Here is an 18,475-nt window from a genome sequence, read left to right as displayed (position 1 = left end):
TGTTTCCTTATATAAAAACAATGGAAACGAAAGAGCCCACGTGAGTCAAAATAAACTTTCTATATGAAAGGAGTAACGAAATTAACTGTAAAATAATCTAGGAATTTCCTCTTTTACGACTAATGAAGAGTGTATACATTTCGTCTCTCTCGTAAAAGTTTATTACTCAAACATGGCTTAAACAAATCATTTATTACTTTCTACGAAAATTAAAATCAAAATACTTTTCTAAAATATGTATATTCTTTAAAAAGGCCAATCTAAATGCTATGTTTTTAAAAAAAAATCTGATCATAAAAATAAGAGGTAGAGTTAGGTCAATACAGAAAGGTCAGAAATTCAGATTCACAAAACGTAGTCAGATTTAATAAAACTTTGGCCGTCTGTATTTCATAAAACGTGTCATAAGCAAATTTTAACTAATTACTCTTATTTATTCTATTAAAGTACTACTTTTAGTTAGCTTTTTGATTGTGGTTGATTTAGATTATATTTTTGTATTATTTTAAATTCGAGATTCAATTATTTTGGATTTAAATTATTTTCGTTCTATGAAAAGGGATATACGGATCAGTGTCAATCTCAATTGCTTGTTGTTTCATACTATTAATATATCATCATCATCATTCTCCTGCCGTTTTCCCAGTCCCCTGGGGTCGGCGCAACATGTTTTCTTCTTCTACACTCCTCTATCAAATACCATTTCTTCGCTCACTACCCTCTTATAAATATCCATCCACTTCTTCTTAGGTCTACCTCTTCCTCTATATCCTTCCACGTTCATAACTAACAGTCTCTTACCAACCTCATTTTCATTTTGTCTCATCACTTGTCCATATCATCCCAAACGCGCACCTCTCAGTGTCTCTGTCATAGATGCCACTTTCAGACTTCCTCTAACGAATTCATTCCGTATTCTATCCATTCTCGTTACTCCACACATCCATCGCAACATTCGCATCTCTGCTGCATGCAATCGCTTTTCATGCTACCTTTCATACTATTAATCTATATCTGTAGATATAAAAAAATATGTTTGTTTGTATCCATCCCTTTCAATACCACTTCGAGTATCCCACACCCTATTAGCTATGGTAACACCATTCGTTCTTCAGCCAACTCATAGTACCGTGGGCCTTGAAGACCAACTATCCAGGCGTCACCCTCAACAGAGGAATGAAATTCCGTCCCCACGTAAAGACGATACGTGACCGACCCATTATCCTTTTTGGACGCCTCTACCAAGTGATTAGCAAGCGAAGTAAATTGTCGCCTCGTAATATGGTGACATAGTACAAAACATATATACGCTCGGTCATGGCTTATGCAAGTGCAAAAGTAGTTGGCTCCACGGCCTGCACTCACATAAACACCCTACATATCATTCGATTCCGTTTTTGCAGAATAGCCGTCAGAGCGTCAGGAATGTAGATACTCAGGACGACTTAAAATTAGAATCTATATGTAAGTATGTAAGTATCTGAAGACAGCGTCGGGACGCTGCTTCGAAGAAGTGGTGCGACGTAATAGCACCCTTATCGTGCCCTATGCTCACCTAAAATTTTATCTTACATAGTTAGCTTTCTGAGTCGCCTTCTGGCTTTTGTATTTTAATATAAAATTGCTATTCGTTGTGAGTGAAGCCACGGGCGCAGTATTATGAAAACAAAACAGGCCGCGAAGTCATACCTGACAGTCCGTTGCACAAACATAACTGACGGACTTTTGAGTTTTAGATAACGAATCGAATAGCGAACAAACTAGATACGGATAACGAATTACATTGATGAATTATTGAATTATAGCTAGATGTCAAAATAAAAATAAAATAAAAAATATTATTACTACGAGTTCCATTTATACGTCTGATTGATTACGTCGAATAAGGGTCTGGAGTGCCGGGCGCAGAATGAAAAACCAATTAAGAGCACTAGCAGTGCCGTATGACGACTCAATTCTAAAGTCGAATTGGAATTTAAACTATAAAATTCAAAATTTTGTATGCTTTTGTGTAGAACCAAAAACTTATTTTATTCTCACATCCATTGAACCTGGACATTTGCCATCGTCCGTAACCATGACAACTGTTCAGTATTCCGAAATAATATAATATCGACAATAAGCCACGAGACTTAAGCGTAAGTATATTTAATTAGGTTTGTAAAGAAATTTTTGTGCGAATAAAATAAAAACTGGATGCTGAAAAGTAAAATAAATAATATCAGAATGAATCCCAGTTGATTCTAACCTTGTTGACACGAACAACCTTTGTCGTGAACATACGTCTAAAGTCAAAGGGATTGGGTGCACCCAAGAGAGGGTAAAAGAAGTAAAACATGACTGTTTCAATTAGCTTTCGCTAAAGGCTTATCCGGGGGCAAAAGGAAGTTAAACGCGTCACGAACGAGTTCCGGATACGGTTGAAACAGCTCCCTTGATTAAGTCGTCATTTTGAAAATGGCTTTGATGTTCTGTTATATGTTATGAAATAATTTATAACTGGTTTCAATAAGGATGCAAACAAATGTGTTTCTAATGCCTTTGTGGACAGATACAACCCTACTGATGGTGAGTAGTTATCATCGGTAACGGACTGACGTCCATTTCCTGATGTAAGGACAATGAAACAGCCAAGCCGCTGCCTACGCGTATTCTGAAGCATTATATAACTAAAATTGGGAATTGTTAACTTTGATTAAAGATCGCTACTCGTGAGGTTAAATAAAAAATATTCTACAATAGAATATATACCTATGTATATACAGACACGGCTGGAATTTTTTTACTCGTGTACCACGGAAGGGTGACCAGTGATTGATTTAATTGTAAATTGCAGGTACTATAAAATTCCAAAAAAAAAATACTTTTTACGTTTACCTTAACAAACGAATTTCGTTGAGATATTCTGCCGTTAAGCAGTAATGCGTTTCGGTTTGAAGGGTGGGGCAGCCGTTGTAACTATACTTGAGACCTTAGAACTTATATCTCAAGGTGTGTGGCGCATTTACGTAGTAGATGTCTATGGGTTCCAGTAACCACTTAACACCAGGTGGGGTGTGAGCTCGTCCACACATCTAGGCAATAAAAAAAAAATAAAAAAAAAAAGTGTGTGTGTCCGCTCCGACGCACGACTGGAGTTTACTGGATATAAAAAATTAAACGAAACAATACGAGAAATAGTTCTATATTACGACAACACGATACACAACAGATTATTAACAAATTAACGAGACACAAAACAAACGACTAACAAATATATGAAAATACAATAATGAGAGAAACGCGCGATCAGTACGAGGCTTTGTGGCGGACTGCCGGCGCAGCAGCCCGGCGTCACCTGCGATAACGCGGCCGCGCGTTGGCTCCTGATTGGCGCGCGCACGCATCACGCAATCAGGAGCCAATCAGGCGCATAATGCATTTCGTGTGACATGCTAGGCGCATAACGCATTTCGTGTGACATGCTAGTACGATTTTGGTCCCCATAATTTTCATACCCCGGGCCTATATATGTAAATCGATTCTAAAGGAGTAAACTCCAAAAATACTTATGTTAATGTAGAACATTAAAATTTCCTTTTCAGCTTTCCTAACGCCTACCCAAGAATCGTACGATCCAAATAATTTGCATATGTAATTTTATCTATCACCAAGACCCTATATACTACGATACAAAAACGCGCCCTGTATGAAATGAATATCACATTATAACATAATTTACCGTTGATATCCTGTTGCGAACGCTCAATATTATTATCGAACGGGTGATCAAAATAGAATAAAACTTTGATACCCTTTAAAAGTACAAATTGTATTTCTGTTTTAAATCCTGCGATGGCGCCGAAGCGAACAAAGGGAAGTGGTTTTTTTTTTAAAAAAAACACGCTTCCGATTCAATTTGCAGGCTACTCTGTGCCTCTTCCAGTATAGTTCAGTTGCTTTGTTTAGAAAATACATTCTCATGTTTACTTACCTTACATTTTAATTAAATATCGATTTTACCAGAAACCGTCATAGATCTAACACTATGACGAAATCACCCATAATTACCACAGTGCAAACTACATCAACGTGCGCTACTAAAACTACTAAAAGCAATTACGTAATAATAATTTTTCCAATCATCACAAACAACAAATTTTCAACAAAATTTCAAAAATAAATTTTAGCTGCAAAATATTTTCGAATTCTCTTCTCTAAAAATCGAGTCATGCCGACAAGTGACTAAATGTTTTACAAAAAAAAAAAAAACAGGCCTCCGTAAAAAAAAATATTATTATATATAAAAACTTCGAACTTGGTGTTACTACGTGACTCAATCGCAAACAAAGTCAAAAGAGACCTCTGTTGGTAGCTGCCATGTGTAAGGTATACATACTCGTATGTATTAATGTCGATGTATTGCATTGTGTTATGATGTTATTATAAGAAAATATAGGTAAAATTTTGGTTTAACCAGTGATTTTCTTATTTGCTTGAATTATTTTTTAGTAGGGTTTTTTTCGTAATTACTAATGAAAGGGCGAATTCTGAGTCGGCACAACCTTCGCCCACTAGGTCTGGCCGTACATCGAGGAAAAAACAGCAAGAGGGTTAGCAAAGAAATATAATAATAGAACATAAACCAGCTATTTTTACAATTATTTTATGTCGATCTGTTTGTTCCTTCGCGTATATCTTCAAAACCACTGCACGGATTTTCATGTAGTTTTCAACGGGTCAACAGATATTAAATTGATACAGGATTTTTTAAATGAAGTCGAATTAAGCAGTTTTTTTTTTTTATTTGACTGAATTTTTTACTCAAATAATATACAATTACGAACGTTACGTTTTGACGCCGAAAAACATGTATGTTTTGGATTTCGGGAAAAAATAAGATACTTTTCATCTCACTGTTGAGCACAGGTCACCGCCCGCTCTGTGTAAAACGTCCGTGCAGGCAAAACTGCGGCCAGGATGCTATTATGCAATTTAATTGAGACTTGGAATACGTCAAACCTGAATACAATTTTCAAGCTAGTAAAAGACTGCGGTCTGGCTAATGTGTATCTTAGTCAGATATCGGTTATTGTAAGGCAAATAAAGCAACGAACCCTAACAAAGACTATTATGGATAAAAAGTATTCATAATGAAGAGTTATCTCCTGGGGAAAATATCATGTTTCGAGTTTATTTTCTTATTTAATAGGCTACGTCTTTGTTATGTCCTGCAAGGCTATCTCACTGAAACGTTTTCGTTTATTTTGCTTTAGTTCGTTTTATTATGTATGTGCTCTGTAAACTTAATAGTTAATAATTAACCTTCAAACGAGTACATTAGTTCAAATTCAAATTCAAATTCAAAATCATTTATTTCAACTTAAATTTCAGTATGACACACTTGTTGAATGTCAAAATACAAATAACAATGTTAACTCTACCACCGGTTCCAAAAAAAGCCACAGTCCTGAGAAGAACCGGCGAAACAAACTCAGCGGGCTTTTTTTTTGTTTTTTCTCAAATATTTCAATTCAATTTATAAATAAAATATTTCAATTCAATAGTTCAATTAGTATTATTCAGGATTCCCATAATTTTTCGCTGCATTCGTTGAAAATTAAAGTTATTTGAACAAGACAACTGGGAAGGTTGCCATTATTAAAGTAAGCCTCGCATCGAGGATGTCGCCTATATAGCGCCGCCCGACTGTCGCCTTCCCTCTTCGGAACTAAATTTTAGGCCTGGTGACACGCCGCCACCGTAGAAACCAGTTGTCGTGGTCTATTTCCTGTTCGTCTGTCGGCCATATAAAATTGGCTACTTATTTGCTATTTATAACATACTTCATAACTGGTGCTCTAAGATTTTGCGATAATGATGTTAGGTTATAAAATGTGATGAGAAAACTACACCACGTTTTATAGAACAAGCTGCGTTTACAACAACGATTAAAAGTAACTATCCATTGTATGATGTATACTGGAACCTTTGAGTATTTTATGACGTCTTAAGGGTATTTTGACCTAAGCTGAACGTAAAAGACGCAAAAAACGCGGGAGACACTACAACGAATACTAGAACTGATGAACTGTACATATCATATTCGTATATAACGCATTCGATGACTATTGTATCCATTAACGGTGCTTTTAGGAACCTCAAGCACCGGTCACCGTCCTCGCCTAACTCGTCTCTTGCGACGAAGGGCTCGACGAGTAAATTGCCTCATAGACAGCCCACTGAGTTTCTCGTCGGATCTTCTCAGTGGGTCGCGTTTCCGATCCGGTGGTAGATTTTGCAAAGCACTGCCCTTGCTAGGGCCAGTGCTAGCAGCACTCCGGTTTGAGCCCCCTACACATCAAAGAGAAGCTGAAATAGCCTCTCAAAGCTATCAGCATAGGTACAGGGAAAAAGAATTGCATCCTCATTCACAACGCGTTTATTGACCGTACCCTCCCCGTTTAATACAGTGACAGTTCTGTCGACATCGTTGGTATTAAAAAAATGTTATGTTTAGCTTGTTCCCTTTCCTAGCTATTCTAGTGACCTCGAGGTTTTAAGTCCAATCATAAGTACAGTCCGTCGGCGTATGCCGCACACGAATACATGCACCGGCTCCTGCCAAATAACCTCATGAGCTGCTATCGATCGGTATATGTAGCTTAATAGTCGGCACCGGGGCTGACTAATAAGATAAGTTATAGTCACGCTCAACTTTGCAGTGGACAGAGGCCTTTGTACGTCTAAAGTTATGAGTCTCGCTCAGGATTTAATTTTGTTTGGGTGTTTTAAATTAACGCCCCATTTTTTTACTGTCCACAGCCTGTGGAGAGTGACGGATAGAACTTTATGTAAAACACACTAAAGATGTTAAAGAAAAACGCAAACATGTTGCAACCGCATACCGTGCAGATTTTTATTCAACATTCTTGTGCGGGGAAAACTTTTACAGTCGACACACGTAATTTTCTTTTATTAATGGAATTAATTTGTTTACATAGCTTATTTATTTTATTATTTTCCAGGTATAATGATATATTTATTATCTACTCACTTTTTTCGGTTTTGGTAGTGAATTAAATTTATTTTTTATACATGCATTAATTAGCATATAAATAGCTGGGAAGAGAGAGAGAGAGAGAGGGAGAGAGAGAGAGAGAGGGAAAGAGAGAGAGAGGGGGAGAGAGAGAGAGATAGGGAGAGAGAGAGGGGGGAGAGGGGGAGAGGGGGAGAGAGGGGGAGAGGGGGAGAAGGGAGGGGAGAGGGGGAGGGGGGAGGGGGGAGAGAGAGAGAGAGAGCATTAATTCGCAGCGTTTCATGTTTGTGTGATCGAAGGTCGTAAATCGTATGATGCCCGACAGAATCGTGAGAACAAGTACAGTAATTGATCGTTAACACTGACAGAACGCTACTTCTTACTACAAGCTCTCAGCGTTATTCGTACGAACAACACGCGAGTGAAGACATTCAACAATTAGACTAAGCGTGTTTAGATAAACACTAAATTACTCAATAACGTAGAACATTTGCGTGGCACCTCGTTTCTATGGTGAAGTTGGAAGGCTCGCGTGATTCAACGTGCAGCTTCGCGCCTCGATCCGCGCGGGTATTTTCACGTCACTACGCTATACAGGCGGCCACAAAAACAGCATAAGCATTATTTTCATTTCGATATTTTCATTTACACTTACGGGACAAAAAAAGGATTGTTTTTTTAAAAGTAATTTTCTATTCCTCGCAGAAACGATACCGCAATTTTATCACAAACACTTCATAACAATATAAGGCACGTACATATCTACTAGAGCAAGATCTCGTAATCGTTAGACTCCCTATTTTGGAGGAACTGAAAGTTTTTGCACGCTCGTCCCCAACACAGGTGGCAACATTTACTTTTTAGCATTGATGCTACCTGTCGCCTGTTCTTTGGTAAATTTAAAATTGATTCACAATACTAAACCAATACATGATGTATTACGATATAATTTTCATATAACAATCTTAACAATGTAAACTATTAAAATGAACTGTTCTTACGTGAGACAAAGTTTTATCTGAACACATAAAATGCTCTCGTTTCTAAGATAATAACGTAAAGTTCAATTAAAATCAAAGTTAGGATAGTCTAATTGATAAAATTACGATATTTAGATAAAATTATGTGAGAACTCAATTATATTTGTAATTTATTTAGGTTAGAAAACTAATAATATTTTTTTAAGCCTCACCTACAGCTATGTTCCGCGTGAATTTATAAGAAGAAGTAAATATAATAATAGAATTAGCGAGTTTTCTGGCCCGCGGCCTTAACACCGTGCTTACAACGTCAGCGTATACATCAATCACGCGAAATACACGCTGACCCCAATTCTTATTATACGATACTTTGAAAAAAGAAACAACGCTTCGCCGGAGACGATCTCGTACATGCACACAATTTTTTTTTTTTAATTTTATTAATCTGACTAGTGAATAGGCAGTACATGTCAGAATAATACATTCCAATAATAATCCATTCTACTCGTAGTTTAAATGCCATTATAAAAAAAGGTATACTATAGTCTTAGGGAACCTGAGATTGGGGTTGGAACAGAATAAATTGGTATCACAAATATTAGTATTGCTTTACAAGGCACAACCTTAGTTACATCATAAAATGAATACACGAAAGAGAAATCCGTACGGAATGAGTCAGTATTGATCACGGATTTACGAACGTGTTGCAAAAACCCTTTTTTAATTACCACTTTTATTATAATTGTATACGTTTTATTTGTTTTTATTTATTTAATGATTATAAAAATACATTAGACAACTTTTGATTTAATTTCTATGAACGACAATGAAGCTACTCGTTGATGACAGCATTATTATTATTATATATATATATATTTTAATTAAATACATAAATGCACGTAATAATTAAATAATATTGCACGTACAGTCGCTCTAACATTTAGAAATAGCTACACATTCGAGAATTTCAAGATTTGTTTTACTCTACTCAATTTACATATATTCATTATCATTCCGCCATGTTTATTTCAAAGAATGAAGCTCATAATTTTCTCAACTAAACAAACGCCGCGAACTAACCGCTGTCCTTGGTTAAAAAGGTTAAACAGTTGATAATTAAGTAGTGGGGCTCTAGCATTTTTAACGAGTCTATTCCGGCTCCAGATGGTGGCGCTTTTAAAAGGCATTCGCTGTAATTTCTTGAGTCGCCCGCATCCACAGTTCTCGTGACCTATTTGCGAGATACTTTCTTAGTGAAACAAAAACCACATTGGAAAAATGCCCAGACTATACAATGGTGCTTTCCATTTTAAATCAAAATCATAATTAAGTGCTCTTGGCGTAAATTGCCCTTTTTTACCATTAAACAATTAGAAGAAAAGTTCCGTGATATAACTATAGCTTACCTATTTTCGAGAAAGAAATCGATCAATAAATTGTTAGTGTGGTATTTGCAGTATAATATATTTTCAAACGTCCTTCTTTCTCAAAATAGGTCGTGTGTTGATTCCGAACCGAAATTCGAACCTATTCGTTTAGTTACTCTCTCAGCAAAAACTATATATGAAAGCTTGGTAAAACTTTTAGTATATTTTACAAGCGCATAAATCTTTCAAGGGCTTTACATAATTTATTAATCAAACAAGAAAATTAACATTACCGATCTCATGTTCATACTTTTAAAAATCATTACGAGACCGATTTATGTGTGTGTACTGTATGCATTTAAATATTTTCATCGTTTGAATGTTCGAATCGGAATTTCTTCATTGTAACTAGCCCCTTTGTTTAAACGACTTTAGAGCAACGAACATAAAACATACAACCAGTTATGCTTAAAACAAACTTACAGTACCAATTCCGTTTCGCGATCCCCAAGATAACCAGTTCTAAATACTAGAAAGCGCTTCACAAGTCACAGCGATTAATTAAAGTCGCTGTTTCGCAGTTAACGCAGCGCATACTAATTCTCAATCACGCTCTGTGTGTTTAACACGAGAAAGAATGACGTCGTTAGCACACGATGCGCGGCACTATAATCTCTGTCGTATATAGGCCGCCACAAGTCCGTCTAAAAAAGTCATGATGTACCTACCTAACACCGGGCCGCTTTGTAAAGTGGTATTTCGTAACGTAACGTAGATGCGCTTTGACCGGGAAATTGCTTTTTTTTGTAACGCTAATGGCGAGGAGATACGCCGTTTTCGACGTTACGTATTATTTATTGCTTTATCTCGGATATCAAATCACAGTTGGGAGGCGCGCTCCGTATTACATACATGTACCGAGCACATTTCGTTCTGGTTACGACCGTAGTTTTACGATAGAAAAAATATATATTAAACATGTATAATATGTTTATATTTCATTTTAAGTATGTATTTAAGAATTTGTTCTCGGGCACTAGTCAATTTATAATTCATTTAAATTTATAATTCAATTAAAACAATTGGGATGGTTCGAGTGAAGCTTTCGATTTTCAAAGATTCCAATACTCCAAAGTGAAAAGTTTACTATCCGAGGCATTACAGCCAACGTCGATAGGATCTTGGAGAGACTTCAAGATATCGTTAATAAGTGCATTGTTTAATGCTTATCTTGCAGAGGAGACAATGCGAAAAGGAACATCGTTGACTTCTTGTTTTGTTATTTTTTTTAAATTCTTGTAATCACATTGTTGTGTCCCGGGAAGACTTGAACAGGCTATTTAAGTAATGAAACGGTAAGATCGCAAGTACATGCATGTTGGAAGAATAATATATTTTTTGTTTTCTCAATAAATGGCTTTAATAATTCTTAAACAAAATCTTACCTTAAATTAGTGAAGCAATTAGTGAAGAATTTCCATTATTACATTTTAATAATATTTCGCTTTGAACATGACTTGGAATTCCAACAACCGTTTTGTAGTTCATAAACGTGTACGCTTGAATTTACATTTCAAATAATTGTCAGACGTGCGGTTTCTAACACAGTGAGAAGCATTTACAGTGTATATTCCCGAGTGCGAGCCACCATTTTCATTCCAGAATATTCGAGGTACCTGCGAGGTTTCACATATTGCTTGCACGGTACCAATTATTATAGAAAATGTTAGGATTTAAACCACAGAACATGCACAGAGCTCTGCGGTTCAAGCTTCACAGAAGCGTTCATTCGAGTGGAATACGTGAGAGATACGCAGTGAACGTTATACGGGTTCATTATTAATTCAACTTTGAATTTATATGACTGTTTCTCTCAATAAAATGCAATAACAAATAAACTTTTATTCAATTTCAAGACAAGTCGTGTGCATATTAGCGTAGATAAAATGCGTAGTTTTTTCACATATATCTAGCACTTTACAAAGCGAATTAGAGCGAGATAATAAATGTCTTAAAAAGGTCAAAGGAAAGAACATTGATGTATAAAACGTCTACACTAATGTATAAAAATTGTAGAATATAAAATAGACTAGTGATCCCGAAATAGACGAAATTCGACTAATTAATTGAAATTATAATTTTGAACATTAATTATTAATGTTCTATTGTCAAAGACTAATAATACTTCTATAATCACAGATTTTGCCAAAACTACACTATAGACAAATAATATTAAAGATAAACAATATTAAACTATTCTGAATTTGACCACAGACTTTAAGCAATAACAAAGTTTGACAATAAACAAATAGATGCATGCATGTGTGTGTCAAGTACATGGTAGTGTGTGTAATGGTTTCTTTATTGATTAAATGTACTTTTATGCATTATTTAAAAAAAATTAGCATTGTGCACTGCTTCTCTATATTCTCTATAAGTGTGGGAAATTTCATACTCCTCCGTCCGCGCAATTTTCGTAAAAAGGGGTACAAAGTTTTTGCTTCACGTATTAATATATAGATAAGTAGTAGTAAAGCAGCCTTTCCCAAATTGGGGGATAACGCCCCCTTGTGGGCGCTGCAAGCTTAAAGGGGGCGGTAAGAGACCCAGAAAAAAAAATAGAGGCGTTGTGTAGAGGCTTGCGAGGCGATTTGTAATTTCATTTAGGAGGACTCTTAGACTCCGACTAAGCTCTCGCTAGAGTGGTTTTTAAGCAGGTAAAAAAATTGGGGTACTAAAAAATAATTTATTCTCAAAGTGGGCAGTAGCCAAACAATCGTCCTCGCCGGAAATTTTCAAGTTCAGATTAAAATCGCACTACCTGGCACAATAATATGGCTCCTACGATATAACTGTACAAGTTGCTACTCTTTTGTATTTACTTGCATATTTTTAGTATTTATTTGTATTTAATCGTATGTAAGTCTATCTTACATGTGTATATAAGTATATATTTTATGTAAGTTTATTAAGATATAGCACCATCTAGTTTGCTTATTCCTCTCCCTGCAAGGTTGCCTGGAAGAGATCGCTTTTAGCGATAAGGCCGACAATTTATGTCACCGTCTATTATTTGTTTTTTAAGCTTACTCTGTACATATGGTGTTAAATAAAGAGTTATATTATTATTATTAGACAAAATAAGTTTGGGAACCCCTGTATTAATGTGTATAGTGTAGGCAGCTACCAAATGAGGCAAGTTTTTTCAATCGATACCTGAGTGGTATCTCTTCTCATTGTGCGTGACGCGACGATGTGTGCGTCGATTCCTGGTGTGCTGTCGACTGCTGGCGGCGTCGCCGCGCGGTCCTCGCGGGAACTGGCTGCTCGCCGGCTCCACTACACATTCTATACACGGCGTCACATTATTTTAAGCAGTCGACACTAAACTAAAACCGTTCTCTTTTGACCACATAAAGATTCAACCTATATAAATTCAAAATATGAATATTAACGGCCGAAAATAGTAATTGAAAACATTCCATTGCAACAGTAAAATGTTGGGTCAAATGTCATATTAAAACATCATTGTATTAGCCAGTACAAAAAGCAAAAAAAAAGAATTAAATAAAAAAAACAAAGTGTGCTAATTTCTTTTTTTAATGATAAATTTGTATGTGATAGTAGAAGCCCGGTTTAAAAAGTTCCGTATTTTGGTTTCCTAATTTAAAACAGATAAAATTACAAAAACATATACAATATTACTTCCGCATTCAAAAAACACGAATAAAAGCCTCTCGTTGAATACTGAATTTTGTTAATGTAAGTATCTTCTGGTTATTATTAAATTTCGCGCAACAAAATCTGGTTTAATTTAAGCTTGATATAAACATTTTATCATGCAGAATAATAGCCATATATTGGAACCCGAGTGATAATGAATAAACAAAGCCGGAGTACGCAGTACAAAAGATACGAGGGCGAAAAATAAGTTGACGAGTCGTACCCACTGGAGGGCTTCATTGGAGCGTGCTAGAGGATCCCTTTGCACAAAGACCTTCCGAGATGTTATAAAAACAGAATATTTAGTATGTATATATTCTGTACAGTGTAAAAGAACAAACCGTTAGTTCAGTGAATATTCAACTGTGACGATCCTGTAGCATAAAATCAGCGTGAAGTATGCTAGAACTACCGAGTGCCAACAATATTCGTTAATATAAAAAAAAAATTGACATGGCATAATGAATTCATTATTTTAATTCACTCGATATTCACCTCGTTTTTTTTTTATTGCCCTTGTAGGCGAGCATACGGCCCACCTGATGGTGAGTGGTTACCGTCGCCCATGGACTTCAGCAATGCCAAGCCGCTGCCTACCGCTAAATAAACGTCTCGTCATAATAAACCTTTCTCAGTTGACATGTTATGGAACACCCTGTGTATGTTTTTGTGTGTGAGTTTTTATTATCTTTGTAGATTGATGAACATACCCCCTCCCCTTGATGGTGACTGGTCACGGTCCCTCATGGACCTGAGCAATGCCAGGAGCAAAATCATGTACTGCCTACCATAGTACTGTTCTCCAACCTTGTTTGAAAAAGGAGACGACATGCGCTCGAGAAACACCGCAGAGAGGGAAGTAACGCACGCGCAGAAGAAATATATATAGTATAAAGATTATCCTTCACACAATATATGATGAATTGTAATAGTACAATATGAGCCGGTGCCCAGTACTGTCAGTGATGATCTAATCGTTTGTTTTTATCACATGCGTTCAGCATTGTAGCCATAGCCTCTCGCACATCGATACAAAGGGAAGCTAGACCGTTTCTGTTGCGGCACTGCAAAATAATATTCTCGGTTTGAAGTACCTTTACTATGTTTTAACACGAGTTATGCCCGCAGTTCCATGCGGACAGTGATAACTCGTTCTATTGATTTTTTAATCAATAACAATTATTTTTCTTGTCAAGATTTTCTTGTTCAATTTAAAATTGAACCAATACTTAATGATAGTCGAAGTTTTGTCATTTTTTAAATTCATTCAGACATTGTGGAGATTAGCGTGCAGATACGCAAAAAGAAACAATTAAAAATTATTTTACAATTTTATTTTTTTATAATGACTGACTGCTATATATACTTTACTAAACAAGTCACTCACGTACAACACGCTCATATTTCACTTCTGTTACAATTCTATAATGGTACAGATAGGCAATAAAAAAATAAGAATAATAACTATCCTTACTGGATCTCAATAATGCTATACCAAATATATATTTTAGGCTTCGACTAACAATGCACAAAACGTTCTTTTTATAATAATTAAAACAGTTCATGAGCACAACAGTACACACATGTTCGCTTGAAAGTTATTGTTTAGCATTTGAGCCCTGGTTTTTGGAATACGTACGTTTATCATACAAACAATACGAGTGTTCTACTAACTTGCTTTTGTCAACAAAAGCGAAGTGCGCTCTTGTAATGTGAGAAGATACTTTATGTTACTATTGCGTGATATTTTCGGTTTTCAATATTGAAGAGCTAACGTCAAAAATACATTTTTTTTTTAATTAATGTTCTATATCCATTGCTGTTCGGTGCACAATTTAAAACATCTTATCTATATCTATCTTATTGATTACCCTGCAATCGCTAAGATCACACGTGAACGTACTTTATTCCATTTACATATTATTATGACTTTTATAAAATATAAAAGCATAATGAGACTTACAGGTCCTGGACAAGCTTGTTTAAAATATGCTATAAAATAATCTTTCTGCATATTTAGGTGTGCAACGATCTTGGTGCGGTGTTACGCATTGCGCGGGTTATCAAACGAGTTCGATGACCCTTCGTCGTGATAAGGGCAGTTAGGACAGTTATCAAGTGGCGCAATGCAGGCTCAAAAACTCCCGGCCTGAGGTAGGTAATCGATATTAACGTAGCAGGAGAGACTCGCGAACTTCACTAGTAGTTACGCTACATTATTGTTTGTTTAACATGTAGTAAATCAGTTTTGATTATTTATATTGATGTGCCGTTAATTTTCATTTTAGTCATTCTATTATAATTGTTTTGTAAAACCTAAGCAGCACTTTTTTGGGTACCTCTTAAATTGAAAACCGGCCAGCAAATCAGCAAAAGGATAATGTTGATTAGCGATCGCCCAAAACACCTCATCTCGGATCTCGGATCTCGGTGCTTTTAAGTACCCCAAGCACTGGTCATCGTTTTATCGAACCCGTCGCTTGCGACGAAGGGCTCGACGATTAACCGACAGACACAGCTCACTGAGCTTCTCGCCGGATCTTCTCAGTGGGTCGCGTTCCCGATCCGGTGATAGATTCTGCGAAGCACGGCTCTTGCTAGGGTTCGTGTTAGCAACATCGTCAGGTTTGAGCCCCTGAGCTCACCTACTAGCCCAGCGACGCTGACATGGTCTATCTAGCCATCAGCTTAGTTAGGACACAAAAAAAGTTGATTAGCGACACGACGGGCTTTATAGTAAAAAAAAAAGTGTAAATAATTTAACCGATGACTCTCGTCAATGCGCGCGTACAAAAATACAAAATATGCTGATAACAAAATGGAAAATAATTTGTAAGTGTTAGATTAAAAAAATATAGGTACATTAAAAATTTGCATAAACTAAAACAGGGCAATCGCCACTAATAAAAAGATATAGAGTTGATAAACATAAGGGAAATTTGTACTTGAATGTTTTGATAATTCATTTTAAAGACAATGGTCATAATGGGAACCATGTAAACAAATTTAACAAAAAACAAAAAAAAAAATACTCGATACTTTGCTGCTGATGACCAGACGAAGGAAGCCGATAAATCTTTGGAAATCTAAAAATGTTTTAGCAATTTACTTTTTTCCATAATGCTTTTACTAAAAATTTAGTTATTATACCTAATATATACAGTGTGCGAATATGTCAAATTTATTAAAAGGCAACGACTTTACGAAATTGGGCAAAAAATTTTATGGAAACAGATAGGGCATTATAGAGATTTTTTGTTCAGAACAATGAAAGTCATTGAGTACTGGTCACACGCCCGTTTAACTTGCTAAACATATTTTTACGGACACAAAAGCTTAGGTTCAATACTTACTAATGAGCTCAATTGTTTAGGAATTGTTTATTATTAAAAATCTTAATTGAATAATCTCGTCTATTTAGCTTCTTGCTTGCTTGAGGCAGCTCGTTCTACATTAATCAAAAGATTACAAAGAGTGTTTTGTTTTGCAATGACCAATGCTTTACTGCATGACCATTTGCAACATTTAAAATTGATATTCCAATGTTAGCCGAGTATTTTTCTTTTTAATATTGTTAACACTTTTATATCCTGTTCATTAAGCTATGATGCGAAACGATATTTTTTTCACTATACAAAAACGGTTCAGTCTGAGAGCAACTAACGCGATAAAGAATAAAATATGTGATAACGCTCTTTTAATCTCGCGAACGAAACGATAAAACCGACACCAAACTATTTAATTCTATCACCTCATTAAAATTGTGGTATAAATAACTCGTAATTAATGGTTTTATCGTGCAATTATCGTGTTATTCTGATGTGCTAACAAATCGAGCTTTTCTTCGAATGTTTGTTATTAGTTTTCATGTACTAATCTTTCAGCAATAATACTTTTTTTTTTATAGACCTTGTAGGCAGACGAGCATACGGCCCACCTGATGGTGAGTGGTTACCGTCACCCATGGACTTCAGCAATGCCAGGGGCAGAGCCAAGCCGCTGCCTACCACTTAATAGTCTCCACAAGCCTCTTTTAAAGGAGATGTCATAGCGCTCGGGAAACACCGTGGAGGGGAGCTCATTTCATAGCCGGATGGTACGTGGCAAAAAAGACCTCTGGAAACGCACTGTCGATGAACGCAGCGGTTCCAGATAATATGGATGAAAAACAAAACAATACAAAATTACTTTTAGTTTCAAATGTCTAAAGAGCATTAAATCGAGAGTCAATGCTGAGATATGAACGAATATGGAATAATTGAACCCACTCAAGGACTTCCGGCCGACAAGCCCAAGATTTGTGCTACGACCGTTTGGCCCCAATACAATTTGAACGTAGTACCTTGTCTGCTGTTACTAACTAATTCAAATCAAAGTCATCTCCAAGAGATATTTGTTGGTTTAACAGTGTTTTCCTATTATTCACTATTTTCGAAGTTAAAGAAAGTGTTTGATATATTTATTTTAGGTTTTTTTTTAAATGAATATGATACGATTCGGAATACTTTATTCAATGGAATTTGTTTTGATTAGATTAGACTTCATCAGAAAAACTGCACATTAGTTTTGTGAATACAATATAGAATATGAGTCTTCTTTTCATTGGCATTGTTGGAAATAATTCTAATATTCGTAAAATACAATAATACCAAATAGGCCCAAACTTGATAAGAAGTATTGATAATATTGTATGCAGTTCATCTCTTCTAGTATTTTTTTATGATTTAAGGATTACTAGTGGCCCCGAGGCCTTTCCAGTTTCACCAGGACAAATGGGCAAGCAAAGGCTCAGCCAAGAGGGGTGGGATTTGCTAAGAGCAGCTCGAGCGCCTCCGAAGGAGACCTAAGCACTCAAGAGCAACTGTTTCGCGAACGAATCTACTACCGGATCGGAATCGCGACCCGCTGAGAAGATCTGATGAGAAACTCAGCGAGCTGATGCATGGGTTAGGTTGCACGTCGACCTATTTGTCGAGTTCGACGAGTACGGTTACCGGGGTCCTTAAGCCTGCTCCTAATGTTAGAGCTGAAGGCGTCTATTGCAAAGGTTATTGGATCTGATGGATCCGTAAGGACGTGGCTTCTAGTATTTATGAATGAACACCACAAAATTCTAGAGCTGTACAAACATCAACTGAATCACAACACTGAGTGAATCGCCGTTATATTTTCTCTCGAAAAACACAGTATGTTCGCACGCAACGTAACAAATAGAGATAATGGTATAATAGGCGGGCTTGCATTGTGCCTAATGTATTGTTTGAAAAAATATACAGTAAGCAGTTTAGACTTTAGTGAAATGCGACACAATCACGCCTCACGGTACAGTGAACATACGCGTCTCTTAATTAATCTTTTCATTTTACTAATTTCTCTTATTGAATTAA

The 18,475-nt window shown here is 36.2% G+C and overlaps 1 protein-coding gene across 7 annotated transcripts in view; it reads right to left on the bottom strand.

Annotated features, from left to right (window-relative positions):
* Window positions 1-18,475, bottom strand: part of DIP2 (disco-interacting protein 2) — a 146,793-nt gene that overhangs the window by 88,326 nt on the left and 39,992 nt on the right. For 3 of the 7 annotated variants that reach the window (XM_028179965.2, XM_028179955.2, XM_028179971.2), the window contains exon 3: window positions 12,582-12,713. The exons of the other annotated variants lie outside the window; for them this stretch is intronic. In XM_028179965.2, the coding sequence (XP_028035766.1) occupies window positions 12,582-12,713 (132 nt within the window). The remainder of the gene's footprint in view (window positions 1-12,581; window positions 12,714-18,475) is intronic. 7 annotated transcript variants of the gene reach the window in all.

This window comes from Bombyx mandarina, chromosome 01 (assembly GCF_030267445.1).
Source record: "Bombyx mandarina strain Sakado chromosome 01, ASM3026744v2".
NCBI classification, from domain to species: Eukaryota; Metazoa; Arthropoda; class Insecta; order Lepidoptera; family Bombycidae; genus Bombyx; species Bombyx mandarina.
The sequence above is the reverse complement of the archived record's forward strand: the minus strand, read 5'-3'. Positions and strand labels throughout refer to the sequence as shown.